This window comes from Eumetopias jubatus, unplaced genomic scaffold, assembly GCF_037043125.1.
Source record: "Eumetopias jubatus isolate StellerSeaLion01/CBP00866 unplaced genomic scaffold, mEumJub1_p1.0 scaffold_2, whole genome shotgun sequence".
Classification (NCBI taxonomy): Eukaryota; Metazoa; Chordata; class Mammalia; order Carnivora; family Otariidae; genus Eumetopias; species Eumetopias jubatus.
In genome coordinates this window covers 135,444,344-135,471,311 of record NW_028274808.1, presented here as the reverse complement: position 1 = coordinate 135,471,311, position 26,968 = coordinate 135,444,344, and the positions used below count along the sequence as shown (strand labels likewise).

At 39.6% G+C, this 26,968-nt stretch overlaps 1 protein-coding gene across 3 annotated transcripts in view; it reads left to right on the top strand.

Moving 5' to 3' along the window:
• GPAT3 (glycerol-3-phosphate acyltransferase 3) overlaps nt 1-26,968 on the top strand; it is a 66,191-nt gene that overhangs the window by 4,888 nt on the left and 34,335 nt on the right. For all 3 annotated transcript variants that reach the window (XM_088021124.1, XM_028124214.2, XM_028124213.2), the window contains one exon: nt 3,239-3,305. In XM_088021124.1, the coding sequence (XP_087877250.1) occupies nt 3,239-3,305 (67 nt within the window). The remainder of the gene's footprint in view (nt 1-3,238; nt 3,306-26,968) is intronic.

The following is a 26,968-nucleotide window of genomic DNA, read 5'->3' as shown; positions in this document are numbered from 1 at the left end:
ATACGGGGCTCGATGCGGGGCTCGATGCGGGGCTCGATGCGGGGCTCGATGCGGGGCTCGATGCGGGGCTCGATCCCAGGACCCTGGGAACATGACCCGAGCCAAAGGCAGACACTTAACGACTGAGCCACCCAGGCGCCCCTAGAATTGGGATTTTAATCTGAAACTAGATGCTGAGTTCTCACTCTGCCAAGATGACAGGTCTGTCATGAAACTTTTTTTATGCTACAGATGGTGGCCTGCTGTTATTTGGATAAACCTAATATTTTAATTTTTGTATGATTTTCATCCTCTGCTTTTCTCTTTTTAGTTAATTTTTAAATGTCTTTTTAGCGTAAAAGCCGAAAGTTGTAATTATCTAGGTGACAACGTCATATTTTTGCAAGCTTTTGATTTAAGCTTTAAAACTCAGACCTAGGGGTGCCTGGGTGGCTTAGTCAGTTAAGCATCCAACTCTTGATCTCAGCTCAGCTCTTGATCTCAGGGCTGTGAGTTCAAGCCCAGTGTGAGTCTTGATCTCAGGGTCATGACACCACACCCAGTGTGGCGCCTACTTAAAAAATAAATAAATGAATATATGAATAAAAAGGAAGATACCTTAAAATCAGACTTAACCCTTTGTGTGTGTGTGTGTGTGTGTGTGTGTGTGTGAATTAGAGACAGCTACTTTTTGCTTCCCAAGAGGATTTTTAAGGTAAAGGAGAGTGAGAACCTGATGGGAGGTATCTTTCAACTTGTCCTTGTAGGGGGAAGTGAGATGGGAGTAACAATGGGGATTGTTAGAAGCCACCATCATACTTGAGGATCTTCTTGTGGACAGAACTGCATTTTTCGTGGTTTGTGGAGGCAGATGTTTTCTGAGATAACCTCTGGAAGAGGCTTAGAACTTCTGAAGAGATATTCCCCACCTCTGGCTTTGGGCCTACCTGATCAGTTGGCATGGTAGAAGAGACATAGCTGTTTATTGGACGATGCACTGGTGGTCTGGAAAAAAGTGATCATTTTGGAAGCTAAATAGATTATGGGTGTGAAGAGGGAGGAGGAAGCCAACATTTTCTACTTTGTGGCCTATTGTGTGGCAGTCATTGGATGGAATACCGTCTTTCATCTTTTATCTTGATACTGTCGCTGGTTTAGGGATGATGAAACCGAAGTCCCAAGAGGTGAAAAATCTCTCCTGAGATGAACCCGGCCAGGAAGTGCAGACCCGCAATTCATACGCATACGCCTCCGGCTGCAAAGCCTAGGTGCTTTTCACCTTTCCTTGGGAGTAAGCCCACAGAAGAAAATGGTTCTCTAGTACAAATTTCCTTTGGCATTAAATGACTTCTCCTCCAACCTGAAACTTTGCTAGTCTTGGACACTGTAACTGCATTTTGTAGGACAGACCTTTGGAGTTGCCATTCCAGGAGAGGTTATGCATTCTGACACTTGTCTGGTGACAGAACATGGAGCTCTTTGTAGTACATCATGCTGTATGAGGCACGCCCCTGTATCAGTTTGCTAGGGCCGTCATAACAAAATACCACAGACTGGGGGCCTTAGACGATAGAAATTTATTTTCTCACAGTTCTGGAGGCTGAAGTCCCAAATGAAGGTGTTGGCAGGTTTGGTTTCTTCTGGGGCCTCTTTGGCTTGCAGATGGCTGCCTTCTTGCTGTGTCCTCATATGATCTTTCCTCTCTGTGTACAAATCTGGTGTCTCTCTGTGTTAAATTTCCTCTTCTTAGAAGGACACCAGTCTTGTTGGATTAGGGCCCACCCTAAAGGCCTCATTTTAACTTTGTCACCTTTTTAAAAAGGCCCTGTCTCCAAATGCAGTCACATTCTGAGGTACTGGGGAGTTAGGGCTTCCACATATGAATTTTGGGGGGAGACACAATTCAGCCCATAACAACCTCAAAATATCATTTTTTTTTCCATCCCATAAGCATGGAATAATTGTCCTAATCTAAGGTAATTGCCATTTCTATAAAATATAAAATCACCTGGCCACAAGAAAAAAGTGAGCTTCAAGATAACAAATGTTCAGTTATTGACAAAATTTTATTTTAATTCTCTCTTTGGTCTGATTATAAATGACAATAGGTAGTAAAACTTTAAAGTGAAAAACTATGGAAATAAACCTTTACCTCTATTGAGAAGAGACGAGAGGTATGTCTAGAGTTTGAGGAGTTTGAGAATGCCTGCATTAAATCAGCAAGGAAGGAAAAAGGCACAATCAGATTAAGATTGAGTCTTATCGTTTGTGACTCGCCACTTGAAGCCAGGAAGATTAAGTCTCTATTTATAGGCTGTTCTGTAAGTGCAAATAGCATGTTCCTACTTGGCTCTTTGGGATGTTGTGCGGGGTCCTGATGTAGTCAGATCATGCCCTTCTCCTTGACCTTCAGGTATATGTTTTAGGTCATTTAGTCTCTATCCTTCATTGTCTTATTTATTTGAATTTTTAAAAATCTGTTTAATTCCTTGTGAGCCTAGCAATACCTGTTTTTGGCCACTACAATTTTGATAAATTCTTTTTGCTCCTTCAAGGGCACTTAAGTCCTAATTATAATGATCGCAATGCCTTTTACCTCTAATTTCCCACTTCCTCTCCAATCAGTCTAGACAATGTTAGCTTCTGGAATTGTAATCATCAAAATAGTATTTTAATCATTCCTTTTCTAAACTGGAAAAATAGCCATTGGGATTTTCTGGGATGCTGTCAACAAAGTTCACTTGTGGTTTTTGAACTCTGATGTTAATGGTAGATAATTTTGGAAATGCATAGGAAAAGTGTAAAGAAGAAAATAACAAATCACATCTTGATATATTTCTTTATACGCCTACGTACATTGAAAACAAAAATGGGAATTGATTTTTCCTGTTCTTAAGTTCTCACAAAGCTGTGGTTTCTCATAATAACATTTTCCCTGTGTATCTCAATAGAGGCAAGTGACCAGGTGGCCAGGTGGTGTCTTTGGTTAGCGATTTCACCACTTCCTTTCCAGCTCCCCAAGTGTCGACTGCCTCCTTCTGCAAGCCTATTTTATTTTATTAGAGCATGATCAGTGACGAATATAAGGGTGTATTTGAGCCTTGGAATACTCCTACCTCAGAGGTTTACTAGGGCATCTCGAATTCAGAGAGTGCTGGGGCTTAATGTTTAATTTCATTTCTGCGTAAGTAAGGTTTGAGTATTTTACATCATGTCTATGGAACAGTCTACATTAACAACACTACTTGTTTTTAAACAGTGGGCCACAATACGAATTGAAAAAGGAGTCCCAAAGGAGTCGGGTCTTAAAAACTCAGCTTCTATTGGTAAGTCTTCTTTTTCATTTATGATGGTCAAGATATCCAAATTGGATACATTTACATCTACCCAGTTTGAACTTGAAATAGAAAGCAGTGCATTCTATAGGCCTTGGGTCATTCCTAATTTTGTTCTTTATGCAGAATAGCAGCTGCCTGAGTTTTGAATGAGTTTTCACTGTGAAGGTGGTAATAATGTGCTAGTTCATCTATGTGTTCTTATAGGGCATTCTAAAGGCATACATTTAAAGGTGGTTGCCTGTAGTTTTAAAGATGTAGTTAATGGTTTTAAGTAAATGGGTTTAAGAAAATAATGCTAATTGGACTATCTTGGAGTGAAACCTATTTTTGAGGTTTTATTAGCACCTTATTCTAATTTGTGGTTCTCAAAAATGTTCCTCAAGATAAACCCTTTCCTACTAAAGGCTGATTGGTAATGCATGAAATAAATAATTACCCCCCCCCCCCCCCGTGAAATAAGCTTGGGAATCACCACATGTGACACCTTGCTTTTGGAAGGTAATATTACATAGTGACAAAGGCTCAGAAAAGTCCTATAGTAAAAACACTTGTTAATTTTTGTTAGAATTGAGTTAAAGTCAACTGAGCTCACTAGTGCCTCTGCCTATTAGTGCTTTGCCGTTGTTCCAATAAACCCTTTTACTTCGGGTAAGAATTTTAAGAATTGTTTAAGACACGGGGTTCATAGGGAAGTAGAATTCTATGGAAGGGATGACTATGAAATTAAGAATAAATAAGTCACTTGACTTAATTAAAAGACTAATAAGCCTTTATTTGTTTGTCAGAAATAATGTAGAAACAATTTTGTGCCCATCTAATTTAGGATTAAAGATAATCAAAATGTCAAACACTTCACTAGGAGTAATTTATCTTCTGGAGGCTTGTCTGAAAGGAACTGTAGAAACTGTATACCACAACGCATTTTGGAAATAAACTATTTGAGTGAAAACATCTACTCATTTTGTGTAATTGGATTGTTATGTTCAAATGATTGAAACAACTAGTAGATCTTTATGTGTATACTTGAACATCAGGTATTAGCACCAGTAACATTTTACCAAGATTGGATATTTCTGGCTATACAGTTGTCAGATACCTTCTCTTGGACATAGCAGATCTACTAATTTTTTATTTTTCTGGGTACATTTTTAAATGTGTATCCTTATGATTTAAGGAGACAACAACTTTATTGCTGGTTTTCTGTTGTGCTTGGTGAGACTTTGGGCTGTCACTGATCTTGAGTGAAATTCTATGGAGCCCTATGGATTGGGGTGGTGGTGGTGCATGTCTTGGGCCGTGAATTTAAAAGGGCACAAGGCTTTCCAATTTGGTAGGTTAAGAGGATTAAAAATCACTAGGTGAGGGTGTTCTTAGCATTGGTTTAGATTTTTTAGCCTGTACTGAAGTGAATATTATCACTTGTTGGATTTTTTTTTTTTTTTTTTGCCATGCATCTATCTTTTCCATGGTACCTCCAGGAAAGAGTGGAAGTGAACAAGAGGAGAAAATATAAATCATAATGGTTTAGAATAAGGCTAAAGGCTACCAAATTTATCTTCTTTCATTCAGAGTAGCTGTCCTTCCTTTTAGCCGTGAAATTGGCAATGACTATTGCAGTTACTGAGCCTTTGCTACCTGTAAGGTTGATGAGATATCTATAGATGATTAAGCTATGGTTCCTGTGAGGAGACAGGTATCCAACAGCTCACTGTGATAAATGCTCAAGTAGGTGCATAAGCAAAGGACAACGTGGGATCTAATTTAGTCTCTGATACATGCTGCTTTCATCTCTGTTAATCCCACAACTGTGCATGGGATGCACCTCCACTCCCATCCTGATTTACATCCTGCCTGGGTAGCCCTGGTATGGGGTGTGTGCCTTGTTGATATACCCTGGTGTTTGGAGTCAGCAGAGAGGGAATATCTTCCTCCTAGACAGACTGGCCGAGGGTGATGAAACACAAAACACACAGAGCACTGTGTGCCCGGCTGCTGCAGTCTTCTGCCTCTGGAGCCTCAGGTCTCTGTATGGCTGCCAACAAGAGCGCCAGTCAATGCTGAGTGGGTCAAAGTTGACGCAAGGGTCACAGGCAGGCCAAGGGTCCCAGAAGTGCAGGTGTGATCTGGAGATGTCTGAGTGCTATAGTGCTGATGATAGGTTCGGGAAACTGAGAGGGAGAGAATGGCTAATCAGGGAAAATAGTTATGTTTATTTTCACCAGATATTTCTTCTGTTGCTCTTTTATTTGATGAAGGATATTTTTGGACACACTTTTTGAGTCTCTCTCTCCAGTTAAACCCCTCTTGCATTATATTTCTCTTGTGCTTTTATTAATAAGCCAACTGAAAGCTGAACCTAGGGAAATATTATCTTTGTGGTTAAATTGTTCTCTCCTGTCTTCAGCCATCTTCTGCTGGGTCTCCTATTAAAAAATGGTCTCCTTTATTTTTTTTATTTTTAAAGATTTTATTTATTTATTTGAGAGAGAGAATGAGAGAGAGAGAGCACATCAGAGGGGATAGGGTCAGAGGGAGAAGCAGACTCCCTGCCGAGCAGGGAGCCCGATGTGGGACTCGATCCTGGGACTCCAGGATCATGACCTGAGCCAAAGGCAGTCGCTTAACCAACTGAGCCACCCAGGCGCCCAGTCTCCTTTATTGATTGAGCTTCAGATAGGTTCATGAGCAAGATCTCCTTAAGAAGCCCTGTTATTGCACCTTCTTCCAGTTTTAAGGGCATTTCCTCACTGTTACTACAACACTGAGGATAAATCTTTCTCCCCCTCTTTAAGTAACTATGTTATACTGAACATTCAACTTCAGTGGACAGTGTAGTTACCCTCTACCCTAGTTTGTTTTCTGAAGGCAGATGTGCTTCACCACTCCAGCCATGGGACAAGTGAATCTCCTCAGACCCAGGAACATGGTCTGATTGAGATTTTATCAACTTTTATCTTACTCTGTTGTAAATAGTGCAAGGGACCATTGACTGTTAAGAGCCACCCACCTCATCCTTGGATACTGGACTGATTTCGAGGATTTATTGTGCAATAGACTGCAATTAGTTAGTAATTAGGATTGTACTTGTAGTGAATGTAATTCATTATGCCATTTTCAGAACCGGAGATCAGTTCCACTATAAATTGCATTATATTACTAGGACATTTTGAATGCTTAGCACCAAAAGTCAACAGGCAGGAAGAAAGGCCCGAGTTTGCCCTTGTCCTAGAGGTGTCACAAACAATACAAATAAATAGAAGCCATGGCTCAGTCATTTTGGCACTGTCCTCTAGAATGTGCCACTGGCCTGACTTAGCAATATCTGCATGGGAAATGCATACCACGTCCTCAGGTCCTCCCCTTTGCCCCACTCCAGCAGGCACCACACATAGGGATTTGGGGTCACGTGGCCTATTGTTAATTAAACCCCCATGCTAAATTTCTCTCTTGCCCTGTATGTCTTACCCCCATTCCCCATCTCTTCCTCCACCCAAACACACACAGAGGACAAAATGCTATAGTGAAACTTCTGATGTTACACCCATTCAGAGAGAATTCAGGCTGCCTAACATTTCCCTCTGATTTTACTTTTGGAATTCTTTCTGTGACACTTGATTAACCATGTTGATACTGGTACAACATTGTTTGCATCAATATTAAATCTCTTGCATTTATAGAAAATGTGGGATAATATTTTGTGACAGAAATTTGAATATCATTTTCAATACTCATTTTGTTTTGGGCAGGCTCTTTTGTTTTGTTTTTTTCAGATTTTATTTATTTGAGAGAGAGAGGAAGAGAGTGTGTGAGAGAGAGCGGGGGTCAGGGGGAGGCAGAGGGAGAGGGAGAAGCAGACTCCCTGCTGAGCAAGGAGCCCAAAGCGATGCAATGGGGGCTTGATCCCAGGACCCCGGGATAATGACCTGAGCCGAAGGCAGCTGCTTAACCTACTGGGCCACCCAGGCACCCCACTGGGCAGGCTGGGGGGTGGGGGGTGGGGGTGTTTGATAGTCTGTTTAAATCAACTAAGTTGATTTAGTAGTATTGTGTTGGTGTAAATTCCCTGAATACAAGTTAGTATCTGCTGTCCTCATGGATATGGAGTGTAATGCATTTAATGGTTGTCTTGCTGATAAAATACTGGAACTTGTCTAGCTAGTTATAGAGAGAAGAATAATCCAGTTATGGGATATGGAAGGAGTATAGAGTGAGATTTTCCTTATCACTGCCAAATGTCTACCTGCTCTTATTAGTCTGCCTCTGTTCGTAAATCGTGTGCCTGAGGGTGGTGATGATGATGATGACAATTTTCAAACATACACGAAAGTAGAGAAATACTAGAATGAACCTGATATAGGCAATATTTGTCAAGATTTTGCCACACTTGATTCATCTGTGCCTTCTTATTTTTTGCTAAAATAATCAAGGCAATCAATATAAGATTTCATATCTTTTCATGCATTTTTTAAAAAAAGGATTTTAAAAAATAGCCACAGTGCTACTAAGTTAACTCAAACTTAAGTTTTTAATATCATCTAATCACAGTCCATATATAAATTCCCCTAACAGTTTAAATATGTTTTTATAATTGATTTGTTTGAACCGAGATTCAGTCATGGTCTACAGATATGTTTATTTATTTATTGATACTGCTTTACTGGACATATGGGGTACAGTTTTTGTTCCTGGAACAAAAATGACTTAATAGCAGGTGATTCTGAAAAAAATTCACTAGCATAACATAAATTTTTATCCTCACAGCTTAATACAGCTCTGGGCAAGACAAAGTTTTGATCCTTTATTTGTTTGTAAACCATAGGATTAGTCGTCTGTATTTCTAAGTGCAATAGTCCATGATATTTGTTACATGAAATTTATTACATGAAATTTTCATATTACATGAAATTTAGTCTATAGTCCCTCACTTCCACTTCTCTAAGATATCAAACCTATTCAAACTCTCAGCATGTATGTATTAGGAGACTTGCTACAAGTGGATACAAATAGTGAAAATGTGGGGACAATGCAGTCACTCATCAGGAGGAAAATTAGTATGTGAGCTGGTTCAAATGAATTAACTGGATTTATGTGAAGAGAACAAAGTACACAAATATTAATGTTGAGCAAAAAGAAAATGTATAGTATAAAAACATTTATTTAAAATTACTACTATAAGCAGATACTATGTAATTATGTAGATAGATGTAGATAAGTATATAATATATGTGAAACTGATGTATACCACAGGTTAATGGTTATCTTCTAGGAGGGAGGAGGAAGGATGGGGAGATGGGCTTTAACTGTATCTCTAATTTTTTTCTCTAAAGAATATCTGAAGCAAATATGACAATGGGTATCTTTTTTCTTTGTTAAACTCGTATTTTTTGGTTACACTTATATTTTAAGCATAAAAATTTTAAAAAACCCAACTAAATAAAATATCAAGAATTGCTCCACTAGAGTCTAGTCTGATGCATAGAACTAGTTTTATATAAATAAAAACGAAATATTTGTCTCAAGGGTGTGATTGATGGTTACCTGCTCTGAAACACATCTCTGTTGAGTCTGACCAGTGCCCGGAATTAAAACTTGAACCTATGGAACAAGAGTTGTTAATCAAAATATATATTATCTCTTAGAGGCAGGATTCTCAGCCTCAGCACTACTGACATTTTGGGTTGAATAATCCTTTGTCATGGAGAGAGGTCCTATGCGTTGTAAGATCTTCAGCAGTATCCCACTAGATAATAGTAATGCACCCCTAATGTGACAATCAGCAGTGTCTCCACACATTGCCAAATGTCCCCTGAGAGCAAAATCCTGTCTCTTGCCCTAACCTCTGTCCACTCCTTTGCAAACCACTGCTCTTAGAGACTAATGCGTTCATCTCTTGGTACCCAATACTGTTAGCGTAATTTTTCTTAGTTTTCTAATAAATAGGCCCTTGAAGGACCAGAACTTGATTTCCAGTCTTTGGTGGCTGATATGGGGAAGGATGGAATGTGAGGCAAGGCTTGTGAACAACAGGGTTAGCAGACAACACTGGATGGGGGAGAGAAGGCCTGTTCTTTAAGGAAAGGTAAAGGTGAGACAAGGGAATCTTCCTTCAAACTTTGCCTCATAATCTGATGAAAATACTGTTTTGGAGGGAGCTTTACTTTGGACTGGACTGGAGACTTGTATAGAACTATGTACTCTAACCTCTGAAAGGAGATGACTTAGCACTTAATTCTGGCCAACAGTAAGTAAGCAGGAAGGAGTGGTTGTGGCAGGAAAGAAGGTAAAAGGTCAGGTCAGACTAAGGTCTTCTCTGCATTGCGAAGTGATGGTGGAAGGCAAGTGATAGGCTCGCATCTTAAGAAAGCTGTTAGGAAGCTCCTAAAACATACTATTTTTTTTTTCGGATAATTTTTCTTGTCACATAGCACTAACAAAGTAGGTGACATACCTTGTGCCCTATTCCTATTTTCTATGAAGTTAGTTTTGCTTTTAAACACACTCCTCTGTCTGCCCTACCCCTCAGAGAAAACCCCAGTCAAAAGAACAAAGCTGCTCCATTTTGTTTCTACCTTATAGACAACAACCTATCAATAATAACAACAATAATCACCACCATTAAACAATGGCTCCATTGTGCAAAACTATTTACACGACGAAGGTCTTGTTAATTCTCACTAAACTGATGAGTAAACTATAGGTGAAGGAGTTCAGGTAACTTGTTTCAAATCATAGAATTAGTGGAAGGCCAACTGAAAAGAAATCCGAATTCAATTTGTCTTTCCTATTCAAAATCCCTTGCCGCCACTCCCTGCCTAAACTATACCTTCCTTATTTGCTCCTCTGGTCAATCCGTGCCTTCTCAGTTCTCCCTTTATTTGCTCCTCTGGTCAATCGGTGCCTTCTCAGTTCTCCCTTTAGAAGTTGTGGTAACTCTTCCACAAATGGGAACTCCTCTGCTGAATGTTGGCTTTGTCACATACTAGGAAGCTCATAACATTTCCAATTTCAAATCATCAGCAGAACTTTTAAAGAAATCACTCTATTGAGAATATTTAGGATTGTAATAAAAGATATTCTACATCAATGCCAAACATTAAGGTTGACATTTTAATTGATTTAATGGCTCATTTGACAATGAAGTTTTACAGATGTTTCTCTATTGTGGGATTTCTTGTTTAATCACATTAGTCATGTCCAAGTCAACAAAGTTAATGTGGGCTGTCAGCCAAGAAATGGGTCAACAGTATAGTGAATGAGATGTTAAAATGTTAGTTGTTAGGGCGCCTGGGAGGCTCAGTGGGCTAAGCGTCTGCCTTCAGCTCAGGTCATGATCTCAGGGTCTTGGGATCGAGCCCCACATCAGGCTCCTTGCTCGGTGGAGAGCCTGCTTCTCCCTCTCCCTCTGCCCCTCCCCCCTCCACTCATGTTCTCTCTTGCCTCTCTGCACACTGTCTCTCAAATAAATAAAAAAAATCTTTTAAAAAAATAACGTTAGTTGTTAAAATGAAACTCTGCCTATTAATTATAAATGCCTCTTAGTTTCTCTGCAGTGTTGACTGACAGCTGATTACAATGTCCCTTCTTCCACTCCGTTTATGCTTCAAAATAGGTATAAACACATGGTTAATTTCATGATTAGTTTTTATATCTGGGATTAAAATCTTCCTCTTTTATAATCAACATTGCTTATTTTGTAAGTTTCTGGGGAACTACTGGGGTATAGAATGATGAAAAAGGGAGTTGATTTTCTCATTTGCTTTCCTCAGGAGAACAAGTACACCTCCAGTACTTCTAGTTCAGTACTTTTCTTTTTTTTTTTTTTTTAAGGATTTTATTTATTTATTTGACAGAGAGAGCACAAGCAGGGCGAATGGCAGACAGAGGGAGAGGGAAAAGCAGGCTCCCCGCTGAGCAGGGAGCCCGATGTGGGGCTTGATCCCAGCACCCTGGGATCATGACCCAAGCCAAAGGCAGATGCTTAATGACTGAGCCACCCAGGCGCCCCAAGTACTTCTCATCTTGATAACTGAGAGACACTAACAGAAAATTATTCAAAATTTAAAAAGGGGCAAATTATTCTATTACAGATACATAAACCATGTAGAGAATAGGAAAATTGAATGTACCTTTATTTCAGTAAAGCTTTTGATTGTATCCTATTCCAAATAACAGGTCAACAAATCCACTCTGTTACCCCTCCCACAACCCTGGCAGACATCACTGGGTAATGAGTCCTTGCCTCTGAACCACGATTAGCGTCCTTAACACAAACCTGCAGACAACTTCTCACTGCTGCCTGCTTTGGAGTCGGTCTTCCTGATGAAAGCTTGTCACCACTCTTGATCTGGAGAATAGATAGAGTTTCTCACAGTGTGTACCAAAGGATCACTAACTAGAAGGAGGAGAATCTTTTGAGTAATTGGGTTTTTGGCATAGATTTGGTTGTATTGTTTGGGGTTGTACTGATGACCGATGTAATTGGAAGTGCCGTATGGAAGTGCCGTATCATTGACCGAATGCTCTTAGCTGCGTTTTAAATAACCTAGGAAATGGAATAGAATTTAAAGTAATCTTGATTGTTTTGATGAATGAGCTATCAGAGAGAGGGGTGACATTCAAGATCCTTTACCCAAGGAGGATGCTTTGGAATGGGATAGAAAAGCCAGCCTTGGGGTGCCTGGGTGGCTCAGTCGGTTTAGTGTCTGCCTTCAGCTTAGGTCATGGTATCAGGGTCCTGGGAACGAGCCCCGCATTGGGCTCCCTGCTCAGCGGGGAGCCTGCTTCTCCCTCTCCCTCTGCCACTCCCCCTGCTTGTGCTCTCTCTCTCTTTCTCTCAAATAAATAAATAAATAAAATATCTATAAAAAAGAAAGAGAGAAAGAAACAAAGAAAGAGAAAGAAAGAAACGTGGTAGGAAAAGGCTTGCCACTTCAGAAGGCAGAGTTTTAGACCATCAGGCATGGAAAGCCAGGGCGAGCACAGAAACTACCATGATGCTGCAGTTCATGGCAGAACCAGCATGTTGAACTTCACTGAACTCCACAGTGATGAGCCACTCACAGTCACTGATCCTGGTCTCTGCATGAAAAATGCTTACCGAGTGTTTTCTGTGTACCTGCGTCATATGCTGAACTATGCCCTCAGGCAACCCTTGGCCCACTTAAGGAGATATCACCAATCTCCACACATCCCTGTGACAGTCGGAAGCTAGCTGGTGCTGATGGTATTGAATGTCACACAAATAAATATAATTAACTTGAGGAAGAAAGTTCATAACCATAGCATGACAAGATATCATCCTGGATGGGGGACATCAGAGAGGATGTTTTGGTGGACGTGTTAGTGTTGAACTGGTCATGTAGAGGTGGCTTGGGATTAACTGAGGTGACAGAGCTTTCTAAACTTGGGGAATGGGGGAATAGCTTGCATAGCAGTGGGAATGAGCTTAGTTCGTAGAAGGGAACAAACATAGAAATAAGGTTGGCTAAGAGGGTGACATTAGATATGAAGGGCTCAGATGCAAAGTGGTTTAGATGTGATGTCAAGGCACAGAGAATCCCAGGTTTACTGTTTATTATTAAGGATAGTAAAGAGGAAATTTTGAAGCTTGCAAAAAGGATGACTGTAGTGGCCAACCAGACCTGTGAAGGTTGATGACTGAATTTGGAAGAAAACCAAGGGATGATTCATGTGACAGTTGGTTAATTATTAGGAGGAAGAAGCCATCCCTCTTTCTCTCCATATCCATAAAAGATGGAACAAAAAGACTGGCTTACGTTAAAGTAAAATGTTATGTGTAAGAAAGAGCTCCTTAGCAAAAAATGATCATAAAACTGGGTCAGGCTACTGGGTAGATTTCTCAGAAAAGTTTTACACATAGAGTGGACAGTTGAGAATTTGGGGAAAGGCATGGATTATATAACAAAACTCTTTTTAGTTGTTAGCAGTGCCTTGTCATCTTGGTTGTAATAAATTCCATATACAAATTTTAAGTTTTTCAGTTTTTAATCTGTCTTTCGGTAGTATTTGTCTCTGTAGCATTGTTATCTGTTTGTGGGCCACTGGCTCCATAAGCAGAGAAAGCAAGAAAGTTCTTCATCAGTTCTTTATTCTGCCAACAAGTAGCAGCACCCTTTAAGCCCTCTACACCTTTTCTCCCCTCTCTAGGGGGTTTTATAATGGCATTTCCCAATCTTCTCTGTTTTCTTGCTGAAGCTCTTGGGGCAGGATAAGTTTTTGAATGAAGAAGAAGGTGAGGGGCCAAGGTGCCAAAGCATGCTTGGTGCCCAGAAGGCTGGGGAGATGGGTGGCTGATAGTGGTGGTTCTGTTGAGGATTGGCTCTTGGGGCTCAGGGAAAGGAGACAGCCTGTTGGACTTGTGATTAGACAGAGTCCTTTTCTTGGGTTGGAGTAGGAGGAAGCTACAGTATTACATCTGTAACGTGAATTAACATGTAACATGACTCTGTGGCCTAGTGATGTCTGCATACCCTGGGGATGTGCAAAACCCTTAGGACCTTCTCTTGGTGTGCCAACCTCAGTAGTTTGAAAGCTCTCCTCTGTACCTCCTTACTGACTTTTCTAGGTCAGGGGCCTGGTGTTCCTGCTTCTCTTCCTCAGGGTTCTGTTTCCCTCAAAGCTCGGGCTGGCTAGGGAAGGACATTAATTCCCTGGAGTCCTACTTTGTTGTCTGAAGGTTCCTCGGAATAAAACCCATAGAGCCCTTATGTCTTCTGTAACTTCTGGGGACACCTGGTGAACAAAAGGAAAGACTGGCGCGTGGTCTGTTTTTCTGTTAGGGTCGCAGAGCCTTCACCCTGTCTTGCCTCAGTGTTTCTGGAATCGATGGGCCTTCCCTCTGTGCTTCTATGGTGTTGTGTGCTGGGCTGCCCGCACTTGTGCATTTCACAGGGAAACAGAGTGGACCAGAAAGCCCGAGTGTGGTAAGGTTTTTGTTTAGGTTGGTATCTGTAAGTGTATCATGCAAATATATCACTTCCTCTTCCTGCCTCTGCAATGATGTTGGTACAAATCTACTCAAATAAATGAACATCCTCATTTTCAGTGACTCATGTGTTCACGACAGCGAGTTTATTTGCCTGTCACTCGCCAATCCACATGACTTCTCCACAACAGATCTCAAGTATGTGATGCCAGCAGGCATGATGAAATCCCAGCGTGTGATGGTGTTCAGCCTCTGATGCTCATCTGATGTTATATACAACGAGCCTGTGCCTAAGATCGCTAGTCAGTAGAGAAGCATGTGTATTGGGGTACATATTCAAGGAGAAAGAAAGGCAAGCATTCTGTGATCAACAAAAAGAACTAATGTCCTTTTTTTCTTAAGGGAAGCCATTGCCTTCCATAGGATAAGCCTCCCCTTGTGTCCTTTAGTATAAGCTTGTTTTAGGAAGTTAGAAATGACATTTCATTTCAAATGACATTAAATGACTTTCATGAGTCATGAAATGACATATAACTTTTTTTTTTTTTTGGTCTTTGCTTATAAACAATTAAGACAATGCCTGCATCATGTAATGGGTGGAGTTGGTGGTTCATGGGCTCAAAGAAAACAGAAAAAAGGGGAAAATGGAGTTCTGCTGATGTGAAGAATTTTGAATGATTTTAGGAATGGGGTATCAGGTGGAAGAAATTGTAACCAAAAGCAGGAGGGTAAGAGAGCCCAGGAAACACTAGGGGCCCAAGGACCAGTTTAGTTTGGCTGGGGCTAGAATGAGTGAAAATGAATTGGAGGTAGGAGTTGAGATTGGATAGATATTTAGGTTTAAGTCCTAAAAGGCCCTAAATGCCAGGCTAAGAAATTACTTCCTTAGGTGAGGGGATCTCAGAGTTTTGGGAAGATGAATCTGGTAGCTTTGCAGAAGTGGGATTAGACAGGAAGAGGGAGAGGGAATTGGAGAAAGGAGAGACAGTAGATGGCAAGCCATTCTGGAAGGTAATGGGACTTTGATTTGCAAATATTGAACCACCCTTGTATTCCAGGCATAAATCCCACTTGATCCTGGTGAGTGACTTTTTTGAATGTATTGTTGGATTCGGTCTCCTACTGTTTTGTTGAAGATTTTAGGATCTCTGTTCATCAGAGATACTGGCCTGTAGTTCTCTCTTTTTGTGGTGTCTTTATCTGGTTTTGGTATCAGGGTGATGCTGGCCTCATAGAATGAATTCAGTAGTTTTCGTTCCTCTTCTATGTTTTGAATAGTTTGAGAAGAGTAGGTATTAACTCTTCTTTAAATGTTTGGTAGAATTCACCTATGAAGCTGTCTGGTCCTGGACTTCTGTTTGTTAGGACATTTTTGAATACCAATTCAATTTCATTGTTGGTAATTGTTTTGTTCCAGTTTTCTATTTCTTCCTGTTTCAGTTTTGGTAGTTTATATGTTTCTAGGAATTTATCCATTTCCTCTAGGTTGTTCTATCTGTTGGCATATAATTCTTGATAATATTCTCTTGCAATCTTTTGTATTTCTGTGGTGTTGGTTTTATTTTTCTGCTTTCATTTGTGATTTTATTTAAGTCCCCCCCTTTTTATTGATGAGTCTGGCTAGATGTTGTATCAATTTTTAAAAAGATTTATTTATTTATTTGAGTGAGAGAGAGAGAGAGCAAGCAGGGGGAGAGGCAAAGGGAGAGGGAGAGAAAGAATCTCAAGCAGGCTCCACATCCAGTGCAGAGCTCGACACAGGGCTCAATCTCACGACCTGAGATCATGACTTGAGCTGAAATCAAGAGTTGGACTCTTAACAGACTTAGCCACCCAGGCGCCCCTAGGTGTTTATCAATTTTGTTGATCTTTTCAGAGAACCAGCTCCTGGTTTCATTGATCTGTTCTACTGGTTTTTTTTTTTTAATTCCAATTTCATTTATTTAAATGAAAATAATCTTTATTATTTCCTTCCTTCTGCTGGTTTTGAGTTTTGTTTGTTCTTTTTCTAGCTCCTTTAGGTGTAAGGTTAGGTTGTTTATTTGAGATTTTTCTTGCTTCTTGAGGTAGGCCTGTGTTGCTATAAACTTCCCTCTTAGAACCACTTTGCTGCATCCCAAGGTGTTGAACCATTGTGCTTTCATTTTCATTTGTTTCCATGTACTTTTTTTTTTTTAAGATTTTATTTATTTGACAGAGAGAGAGACAGCGAGAGAGGGAACATAAGCAGGGGGAGTGGGAGAGGGAGAAGCAGGCCTCCTGCCGAGCAGGGAGCCCGATGTGGGGCTCGATCCCAGGACCCTGGGACCATGACCTGAGCCGAAGGCAGATGCTTAACGACTGAGGCACCCAGGTGCCCCTCCATGTACTTTTTTATTTCTTCTTTTATTTCCTAATTGACCCATTCATTGTTTAGTAACATGTATTTAACCTCCATGTATTTGTGGTCTTTCCAGATTTTTTCTTGTGGTTGACTTCTAGTTTAGTAGTGTTGTGGTCAGAAAGGATGCGTCATATGACTTCGATCGTTTTACGTTTGTTGAGGTTTGTTTTGTGGCCGAATATGTGATATATTCTGGAGAATATTCCATGTACACTTGAAAAGAATGTGTATTCTGCTGTATTAGGATGGAATGTTCTGAATATATCTGTTAAGTCCATCCAGTCCAGTGTGTCATTCAAAGCTATTTTTTCCTTGTTGATTTTCTGTTTGGATGATCTGGCCATTGATGTAAGTGGGGTGTTAAAGTCCCCTACTATTTTTGTATAACTATTGATTCGGTGCTTTATGTTTGTTTTTAACTGTTTTATGTATTTGGGTCCTCCCATGTTGGGTGCATAAATAATCACAGTTGTTACATCTTGTTGGATTATCTGCTTTATTATCATGTGGTGTCCTTCTTTGTCTCTTGTTACAGTCTTTTAAATATGAATATTGCTACCTGAGCTTTCTTTTGACATCCATTTGCATGATAAATCTTTCTACAGGTCATGGGGCCTTGCACAAGAGCAGTGGGTTGGTGGAGAGATGGAATGACTTGGCAGCCATATAAAGTGTGAGCCTTGGGGAAGAAGTCAGGCTATGGGTGCACATTTGGGAGTTATTTATGGAGGGTGAAAGTTGAAATGGTGGATTTAGTGAACTCACAGAGTGAAAGACATTTACAAACACTAGAGAAAAATTCATAGGAAAGGGACAGGAAAAGATAAATGGACGAGACAAGAATCAACCAGGGAAGAAAATAAGAGCAGAGGGAATGAAAACTGAGGGAAGAGAGAATTCTAACTTTATATTTTCTCTCTCCTCATTCCTCTGCTCACCGATACTCTTTTGTGCTATATTTTTCTCCCAAGAATAAGAGATGTCCTCTACCAACTCCTTTTCAGAAATAAAATCTTTGAATGCCTTCTCTGTAAACTGCTTTTCCATGAGTTATACACATGAGGTAGGGGATTATCAGAGACTTCTAAAGCTAACCTAGAAAATAAGTATTTTGGGGTAAGATTTGAAATGCAAGGATGACACTGGGGTTATACGGAAAGTGGTTATAGTCAAGTTTCACTTTGTTTTGTCTTTACAATTTTGAGGACACGCTGAGCCATCAGACTGATGTGATTCTGGGACAGCTAGCAGATGAACACACAGGATATGTGTCTGCAAGTTCTTGTGGCAATGTTTTAAATTTGGGTTTATACATCTTTAAAAAATATTTTAATTTTTTTGCATAAGTAATACATTCACATTGTACAAAAATCATAGTAATTTAAAAACATGTGCTTTGATAAGTATAGCTTCCACCCATTGCTTTCTACCTCTACTCCCTGTTAGTTTCTTATGGATTGTTGCAGTGTTTCTTCATGCTATTGCAAACATCTATTATAATACAAATGTTTGTGATTTTTTGACTTACTAATACCAAAGACGACATACAGTAAACACTGTTCTGAGCCTTGTGTTTTCCCCCATATCCTGTTGTCCTTTCCATTTATTACTTAGAAATTTTCTTCTTTTTTAACAAGAAATTTCATTATATGAGTGCGAATCGCTCTTTTTAACTGTAGTTCTAGACCACTGATTCTTTTATTCTGGTGTTTTTGTCCAGATGGCTTTCCAGTTGTGGAAAACCCAGTTAAAAAGTTCATCTCGGGCGCCTGGGTGGCTCAGTTGGTTAAGTGACTGCCTTCGGCTCAGGTCATGATCCTGGAGTCCCGGGATCGAGTCCCACATCGGGCTTCCTCCTCAGTGGGGAGACTGCTTGTCCCTCTGACCCTCTTCCCTCTCATGCTTTCTATCTCTCATTCTCTCTTTCTCTCAAATAAATAAATAAAATCTTTAAAAAAAAAAGTTCATCTCTATGCAACTGATTTGTAGTGCATCCTTAATTTCCTATATTTGTTTGGATCTATTTCTGTACTTTCTATTTTGTTCCGTATGTTTACTTATCTTCTTATGTACCATCATGTTGTTTTAATTATTGTTTAATAGTTTAATAGATTTAATAGATTGTTTTAATATCCAGTAGGGATTATTGTCCTCATTGCTTTCCCTTCACAGGATCTTCCTGTTTATTCTTGCTTGCTTCTTTTTCCATACAATCTTGAGATACAGCTTGTCCATGATCCAGAGGAAATGCAACTATTTTTATTGGACTTGTATGAGATGTATAAATTTTCCGAGGGCAGCTTGACATTATCTATGTTGAGTAAGACTCTACAAGGACATTATGTCTTTCCATTTGTCTAGGTGTTCTTTCATATCCCTCAGGGATGTTTTAAAGTTTTTCTCAGATGAGTTTTGCATATTTCCTCTTAAATTTATATTTCTGGTTGCTATTGTAACTGGAGTGGCTTCTTTCATCATATCTTCTGATTGTTGTTTGTATATTGAAAAGCTTTTGATTTTATTTTTTTTGTTCATTCATTCATTCCAAATTTTTATTTAAATTTTAGCTAGTTAACGTACAGTGCAATATTAGTTTCAGGTGTAGAATTTAGTGATTCATCATTTACATACACCACCCAGTGCTCATCTCTTTAAGTGTCCTCCTTAATACCCATCACCTAATTAGCCCATCTACCCCACCTCCCCTCTGATAACCATAAGTTTGTTCTCTGTAGTTAAGAGTCTGTTTCTTGGTTTGCCTCTCATTTTTCCTACTATGTTCATTGGTTTTGTTTCTTAAATTCCATATATGAATGAAATCATATGGTATTTGTCTTTCTCTAACTAACTTATTTCACTTAGCATAATGCTCTCTAGCTCTCTCCATGTCCTTGCAAATGGCAAGCTTTCATTCTTTTTTATGGCTGAGTAATATTCTATTATGTATATATACACATCTTCTTTATCCATTCATCAGTCAGTGGACATTTGGGCTCTTTCCATAGTTTGGCTATTGTTGATAATGCTGCTATAACATTGGGGTGCATGTACCCATTCAAATCTGTATTTTTATATCCTTTGGGTAAATACCTAGTAGTGCAATTGCTGTATCATAGGGTAGTTCTATTTTTAACTTTTTGAGGGACCTCCATACGGTTTTCCAGAGTGGCTGCACCAGCTTGCATTCCCACCAACAGTGTAAGTTCTCCTTTCTTCACATCCTTGCCAACATATGTCGCTTTCTGACTTGTTAATTTTAGCCATTCTGACAAGTGTGAGGTGGTATCTCATCAGGGTTTTGATTCATATTTCCCTGATGATGAGTGATGTTGAGCATCTTTTCATGTGCCTATTGGCCATCTGGATGTCTTCTTTGGAAAAATTCCTATTCGTGTTTTCTGCCTATTTCTTTACTGGATTATTTGTTTTTTTGGGGTGTTGAGTTTGATAAGTTCTTTATAGATTTTGGATAGTAACCCTTTACCAGATATGTCATTTGCAAATATATTCTCCCATTCCGTAAGTTACCTTTTAGTTTTTTTTTTTTTTAAGATTTTATTTATTTGACAGAGAGAGAGCACAAGCAGGGGGAGTGGCAGAGGGAGAAGTGGGCTCCCCTCTGAGCAGGGACCCTGATGTAGGGCTCGATTCCAGGACCCCGGGACCATGATCCCAGCTGAAGACAGACACCCAATCGACTGAGCCACCCAGGTGTCTCCTACCTTTTAGTTTTGTTGATTGTTTCCTTTGCTGTGCAGAAGCTTTTTATCTTGATGAAGTCCCAATAGTTCATTTTTGTATTTCTGTGGTTATTTATTGTTATTTCTCTCTCTCGTTTGTGATTTTATTTGGGTCCTTCCTCTTTTCTTTTTGATTAGTCTGGCTAGGGGTTTATCAATTTTATTAATTTTTTCAAGGAACCAGCTCCTGGTTTCATTGATCTGTTCTATTGTTTTTTTTTTTTTTTTTTTAGTTTCCATATCATTTATCTCCGCTCTAATCTTTGTTATTTCCCTTCTTCCGCTGGCTTTTGGCTTCATTTTTTTGTTCTTTTTCTAGCTCTTTTAGTGTAAGGTTAGGTTGTATATTTGAGATTTTTCTTACTTCTTGAAGAAGGCCTGTATTGTTTTACTTCCCTCTTAGGACTGCCTTTGCTGCATCCTGAAGGTTCTGTTCTGTCATGTTTTCATTTTCATTTGCTTCCATGTATTTATTAATTTCTTCTTTAATTTCCTGGTTAACCCATTCATTTTTTAGTAGGATGTTCTTTAATTTACACATATTTATGGTCTTTCCAAATTTTTTCTTGTGGTTGACTTCTAGTTTCATAGCATCGTGGTTAGAGAATATGCGTGGCATGATCTCAGTCTTTTTGTACTCGTTGAGGCCTGATTTTTGACCCAGGATGTGATCTGTTCTGGAGAATGTGCCATGTGCACTTGAAAAGAATGTGTACTCTGCTGCTTTAGGGTGGAATGTTCTGAATATATCTGTTAGGTCCATCTGGCCAGTGTGTCATTCAAGGCTGGAAGGTTTTTGATTTTAGGAACATAGAAGGATATAAAGGTAAGAATTCTCATACCATAGATTTCTTTTTTCTTTCCTTTTTTTTTCCAGATAAGTAGTTATTTTAACTTCAAATAGTGATGGTTTAATGACTTCTTACTCAACTTAGTTTGTATTTTCTTTCTTTTCCAGCTTATACTTTCTTTCTTTCCCTTGTCCAATTGTGTTGGTTTCCACTCCGGTCCAGTGCCGGATGCCGGTGGTGCTGGCTGCCATTGTGGCTGGGGACAGGCTGTGGGGCTTTCAGTGTCTTCCCAGTATGCCCCGTATGCCTTTGATCTAGCTCTCCAGCTTATGTTACGTATTTGTTGATTCTTGTTCTTTTAAATCAAGAATGAAAGTGGACTTTTTTGTGCTTCCTTCAGCATCTTTGGTGATGAATATATTTTCCCCCCCTTCGGTGTATGAGGGCGAATTCCATTAGTAGCTTCACAGTTGAGTCACCTTTGCATTTATGCACGCACTAAACGTTGGCTGGTCATAATGTGGTGCTGGAACCTGTCTGCCAAAAGTGAGGGTAGACTTTTGCAATTGGTCCTTGAGATGAGGGTATTAGCTACCTACTTACTTCCTTCTTCCCTTCCTCCCTTCCTTCTTCAATTTCAAGTTTTGATAGAATTTCTAGTAAAATGGTATGGGTCTGGTGCTTATGGGGGGGGGTAAAATTTTTTTTACACCCCACACATTGTTTCATTTGTACAAATGAGTCTCTTTAGAGCATTCATCTCTTGGTGTTAGTATTAGCAAAGGTTTTTTAAGTGAAAAGCTACATTTTGCCAGATTTTTATTAAAGTCATTTGTGTAGAACTTTGTGCAAAGTTGTTTCTTATGATTTTTATAATTTTCTGTTTATGTTATTTCTTCTTTGTAAATTCTTATTTTGTATTACATGGGGGCTTTCTCCTCTACCCCTATTTTGGTTTTATTAATTGGATTAATTGGTGGGGGTGTATCAGTGCTTAAAGCAAACTTTATTCCTTTCATGTAAAAAAATGAAATAAAATAAAAAAGTTGAATGTCACTCTTAAATGTGCCAACTGGGGAAACATTGCCAGGGGGAACATGACTAGTTTCATAACTAATGCTTTTTTTTAAACTAGGCAATCATGATCGAGTACCTCTTAGGAAACCAAAGGAGATGCTAAGCCAGCATTTATTCTGAGCACATTTCACATATATGATAGGTCATAATAGTTGTGCTGATTTTGCCCCCTTTTCTTTTTATGGGCCTATCATATGGCCTATGGTAATCTGGTTTTTCTAAAGCAGTTTTGCTGCTACAGGGACACATGTGAAATTTCTATGTAGTGAAGTTTTTTTCATTTTGCTTGTATTCACATTTTAAAAATTTTTCTCTTCAATCTTCCACTTTCAAAATTAAAGAAACTTCAGACCTTAAAACAACAACCAAAAGATGACCTAGCCAACAGCAAGCCCCTAAGGAGTATATTGCTGATTCGATCATCAAATAGATAATATATTATCAATAGTAGGTGAAATTAAGCAGAAAGATGTTAATGTGTGTCCCTGAACTCCCAGTTTTCTAATACTTATTGGTCATAACGTGGTTCTCTCATCTTAAGTATTTCTCCTTTTTTTATTTAAAAAAATTTTTTAAGAGTTTATTTACTTATTTGAGAGACAGAGAGATAGCGAGAGAGAGAGAGCACGAGCAGAGAGGAGAGGGAGAAGCAGGCTACCTGTAAGCGGGGAACTGGACATGGGGCTCGACCCCAGGACCCCGAGATCAGGATCTGAGCCGAAGGCAGACGCTTAACTGACTGAGCCACCCAGGCACCCCAAGTATTTCTCCTTTTAAATCAATTTAATTTACAGGGTGAATGGTTTATCACAGATCTGTTGCTTGTAGCAACAAAATGACCATATGATTCAGAGGTGAGGGCAAATGCAAGTTTTGTGGGTGCCTGAAGCTTATACAATTTGGAGATTCTCTTTAGGTAAAAGAATATACAGAATTAGGTGTGGGACCTTGGAAGGAGCCATGCAGGTGAGGAGACCAAAGATGAACCTTATTGGCTTCATGGTCAATCTGTCTTTGGCTCAGTGACCTTGAACTCAAACCTAGAGTCATGGGTGAGAGTATAACAGGCTGTTGGGACCAAAAGAGATAGAAGCTGTTTCCAAAAAACCTTGGCAACATCAAGGGTGATTATCCTTTCTAAACCTTGACTGACCTGCAAGATACAGGGGGCAGCTGATTGTGCCTCGGGGAGGACTGGAAGAGCAAGGATACTGGCAGGACACGTGTGTGTTGAAGTCATAAGAGTCATAAGTTGGACAGAAGAGCTTCCTCGGACAGCTTGGACCTGGGTGAACTATAGAACTGGGGAAGGAGCATCAAGTGGGCTGCTGCCCAGGCTGGTTTTTGTTGGGCTTATCATGGGAAGACACGGAGACCTAATCAGATGTGTTCCAGGCTCTAAAAGATTCCTGCCCTAGTTAAAAAAAAAAAAGTGATGTGGGTTACAATTATCTGGGAAGGATGAGAAAGTGTCAGTCAGTTAATGACAAGTGCATATGCAGATTAATGATAAAAGGGGGCCATATAAAGGTTTTCCTACATCCAAGTTCGATTCCTTCCCTCAAAGGCAGGAGAGACACTAGTAAGAACTGTTACTCAGGGATTTCTCTTTAGCAAGGTGAACTGGGGATGGACATGAAGTCGATGGGAAAAGTCTTACATATTTGGGGCTTGTCAAAAGGTAGGTGTTGGACAGAGTGATGTGGAATTTGAAGCTTTAGGATGTGAGGAAGCCATTAGTTTTGGAGTAACAGAGTTGGTTTCAAATCCTGGTTCTCTTCCTTATTGTCTTTGTGGCCCCGGGCAAGTTCCTCAACCCTACTGAATCTTAGTTTCCTCATCTGTAAAATGCGGGTAACAGACAAAACCTCATAGGATTCTGGGGATTATGTCAGTGTAGGTGTCAAGGGTTTAACACAGTCTGGCATCAGAAAACATTCAATAAATATAAGTTGTCTCCTAGTTTAGAATAGGAAATGTAAAAATATTTATGGGAAAAAAAGGTATGATTTCCTAGAACCTCTAATTGGGATTATAGCTACAAATTGTGGCAACTCTTAAACGTAACATTTTTCTGATTTTTAAAAAATGGAGGCACAATTAACATATATTAAAAGGCACAAATATCAAGTGTTCAGCTAGGTATATTTTTGGGTACTTATAGACCTGTTGTTTGTTACAGTCCCTCTAAAGAACGCAGCCCAGATCTCAGAAGCTCTCTCAAACCCCTGCCCATATGTAGTGCTCATCCCTGGGACCCTGCTGGAACCTCTCGTCTGATTTCTGTCATCTGTTAGTCTTTCCTATTTTTGATATTCACATAAATGTACCTATTTTTTCACAAAGTAGCATATTTATGAGATTTCTCCATGTTGTTGCACGACTCAGTGAATTTTAATTGCTGTGGAATTCCTTTACTCAAATACATCATTTGTTTATTCCTTGTCATGTTGATCAACATATGGGTTGTTTGCAGTTTTTAGCCATGAGGAGTAAAGCTGCTATGATCACTGTTGTGAGCCTATTTGCTTGTTTTGCTAGAGGACATACCTCAAGGGGAATTGAAGGTCATAGGGTAAGCAAGCGTATGCTTAACTGTAGTAGAAACTGCTAACTGGTAATCCAAAATGGGTTGTACACCCAGAGCAATGTGTGAGTTCTGTCCACTTGCTGCCTAGCTTCTTCAACACTTTGGCATTTGGGGTCTTTTTAATGATAGGCATTTTGGTGGGTACGTAGTAGTATCTCATTTTGGTTTTAAAAAAATAGCACTTTAAGTGCTTTTCTCTCACTATGTAATATAATACATACACTTTATCGAAAAAGGAGACAGAAAAAGTAGATGTATAAATAAGAACATTAAAAATCACCCATATGAAATCTTATTATGTCAGAAAAGACCTAGTTTTTTCCTTTTTTTTTTTTAAGGATTTAATTTATTTGATAGAGACACAGCGAGAGAGGGAACACCATCAGGGGGAGTGGGAGAGGGAGAAGCTGGCTTCCCGCAGAGCAGGGAGCCCCATGCAGGGCTCGATCCCGGGACCCCGGGATCATGACCTGAGCCGAAGGCAGAAGCTTAGACGCTTAAGGACTGAGCCACCCAGGCGCCCCGCCCCCTAATATTTTTTTTTTTCTGAGTGTCATTAGGTTAGAAGTGTTTTTGAACTTAGGTATGTAACGACAAGGAAAAAGCATTGTGCTTATCTCCTTGAAACTACCCTGTGCTTCAGAACTAATTGTATTTCCTTATAGTTTTGTTTTTTATCCATTCATGTATATTTTTAAAAATGTAGTTGACATTCTTGTTCTTGATCTGGGATTGGGCCCTGACATCTGTGTTTTTTTATAGGTTCCAAAGATATTTCTGATACACAGCCGTGCTTGAGAGTTGTTGAGTTCAGCTCCTTTTCCCTCCTTTATATTTAGTGCCTGGCTCTCTCTCTATAGTGGCTGACTGACCGATTAAATGAATGAATGCTTTTGATTTAGATGAGGAAATTGATTTCCAGCTAAATTGACTTTTCAAATAAGTTTCGGAAATAGATTTTTAAAAATATAGCATTCATTTTTAAGAAGTAAAGAGAATAGTACAATTAAACTCCTTATACCCATCACCCAAATTCAACAAGAATTTACATCATCTATCCTTTTTTTCAGTTTTGCCTTTGTGGAAGTATTTTTTAATTAAAATTTTAATTACAGGGGCGCCTGGGTGGCTCAGTCCTTAAGCGTCTGCTGTTGGCTCAGGTCATGGTCCCAGGCTCCTGGGATTGGGCCTGCGTCGGGCTCCCTGCTCCGCGGGAAGTCTGCTTCTCCCTCTCCCACTCCCCCTGCTTGTGTTCCATCTTTGGCTGTGTCTCTCTCTGTCAAATAAATAAATAAAATCTTTAAAAAAAATTTTTAATTACAGACGCAGTATATGAGCAATATAGAAAATTAGAGAATACAGATAAGCGATCAGAAACACCATATTCTCACCTTAATGTGTATCCTTTTATGGAACCATTTTAAAACTAATCCTAGATAGTATGCCATTTTACCTTCAAGTACCTCAGTGTATACATCTCAAAAAACTGACTTTTGTTTTAAATATAACCCTGACACCATTGTTACACTTAACTAAGTTAATAACAATAAACTGGATTTTTTAAAAAGTACTTAGGAAGGCGAGCAGCGGTAATCAGGAACACAAAGGATTCACTGCGAAATAAGCATAGTCAAGTTGCTTAATTTGCATGCCAGAAATTATGACTTGACTAATGGCCCAGGGATGTTTTTGCACATGATGTATTTAGAGCTTAGCCTTGCAGCATTACAGCTAAATTTTTGTGAACCAAGGAGACAAAAAGAGGGCTGGAAAGCTGTGCAGTTAGGTGACTATGTAGTTGATGGACTGACGGATGTATTAATCTGTGTGATGATTGATCGACAAGAACAAGGACAGGGCCTGCTGGTCTGGGGCGTCCGTCCTAGGCCCTTAGTTGTGTGAATAGTGTGTAAAGACCTTTCAGTCTCTAACTACATCCAAGTGATTGCTTGAATGTGGGTCTGTTCCTCTGGAGCTTGACATTGAATATTTCTGTTCTTAAAGCCAGAAGCATTGGTCCACCTCCCCCACCCCCACCAACCCCATGCAGTTAATCTTTACACTACTTTGCCTTAGTCTCTTCTTTTATCACACTGATGGGTCAGGAAGGATTTTGGGGGCATGG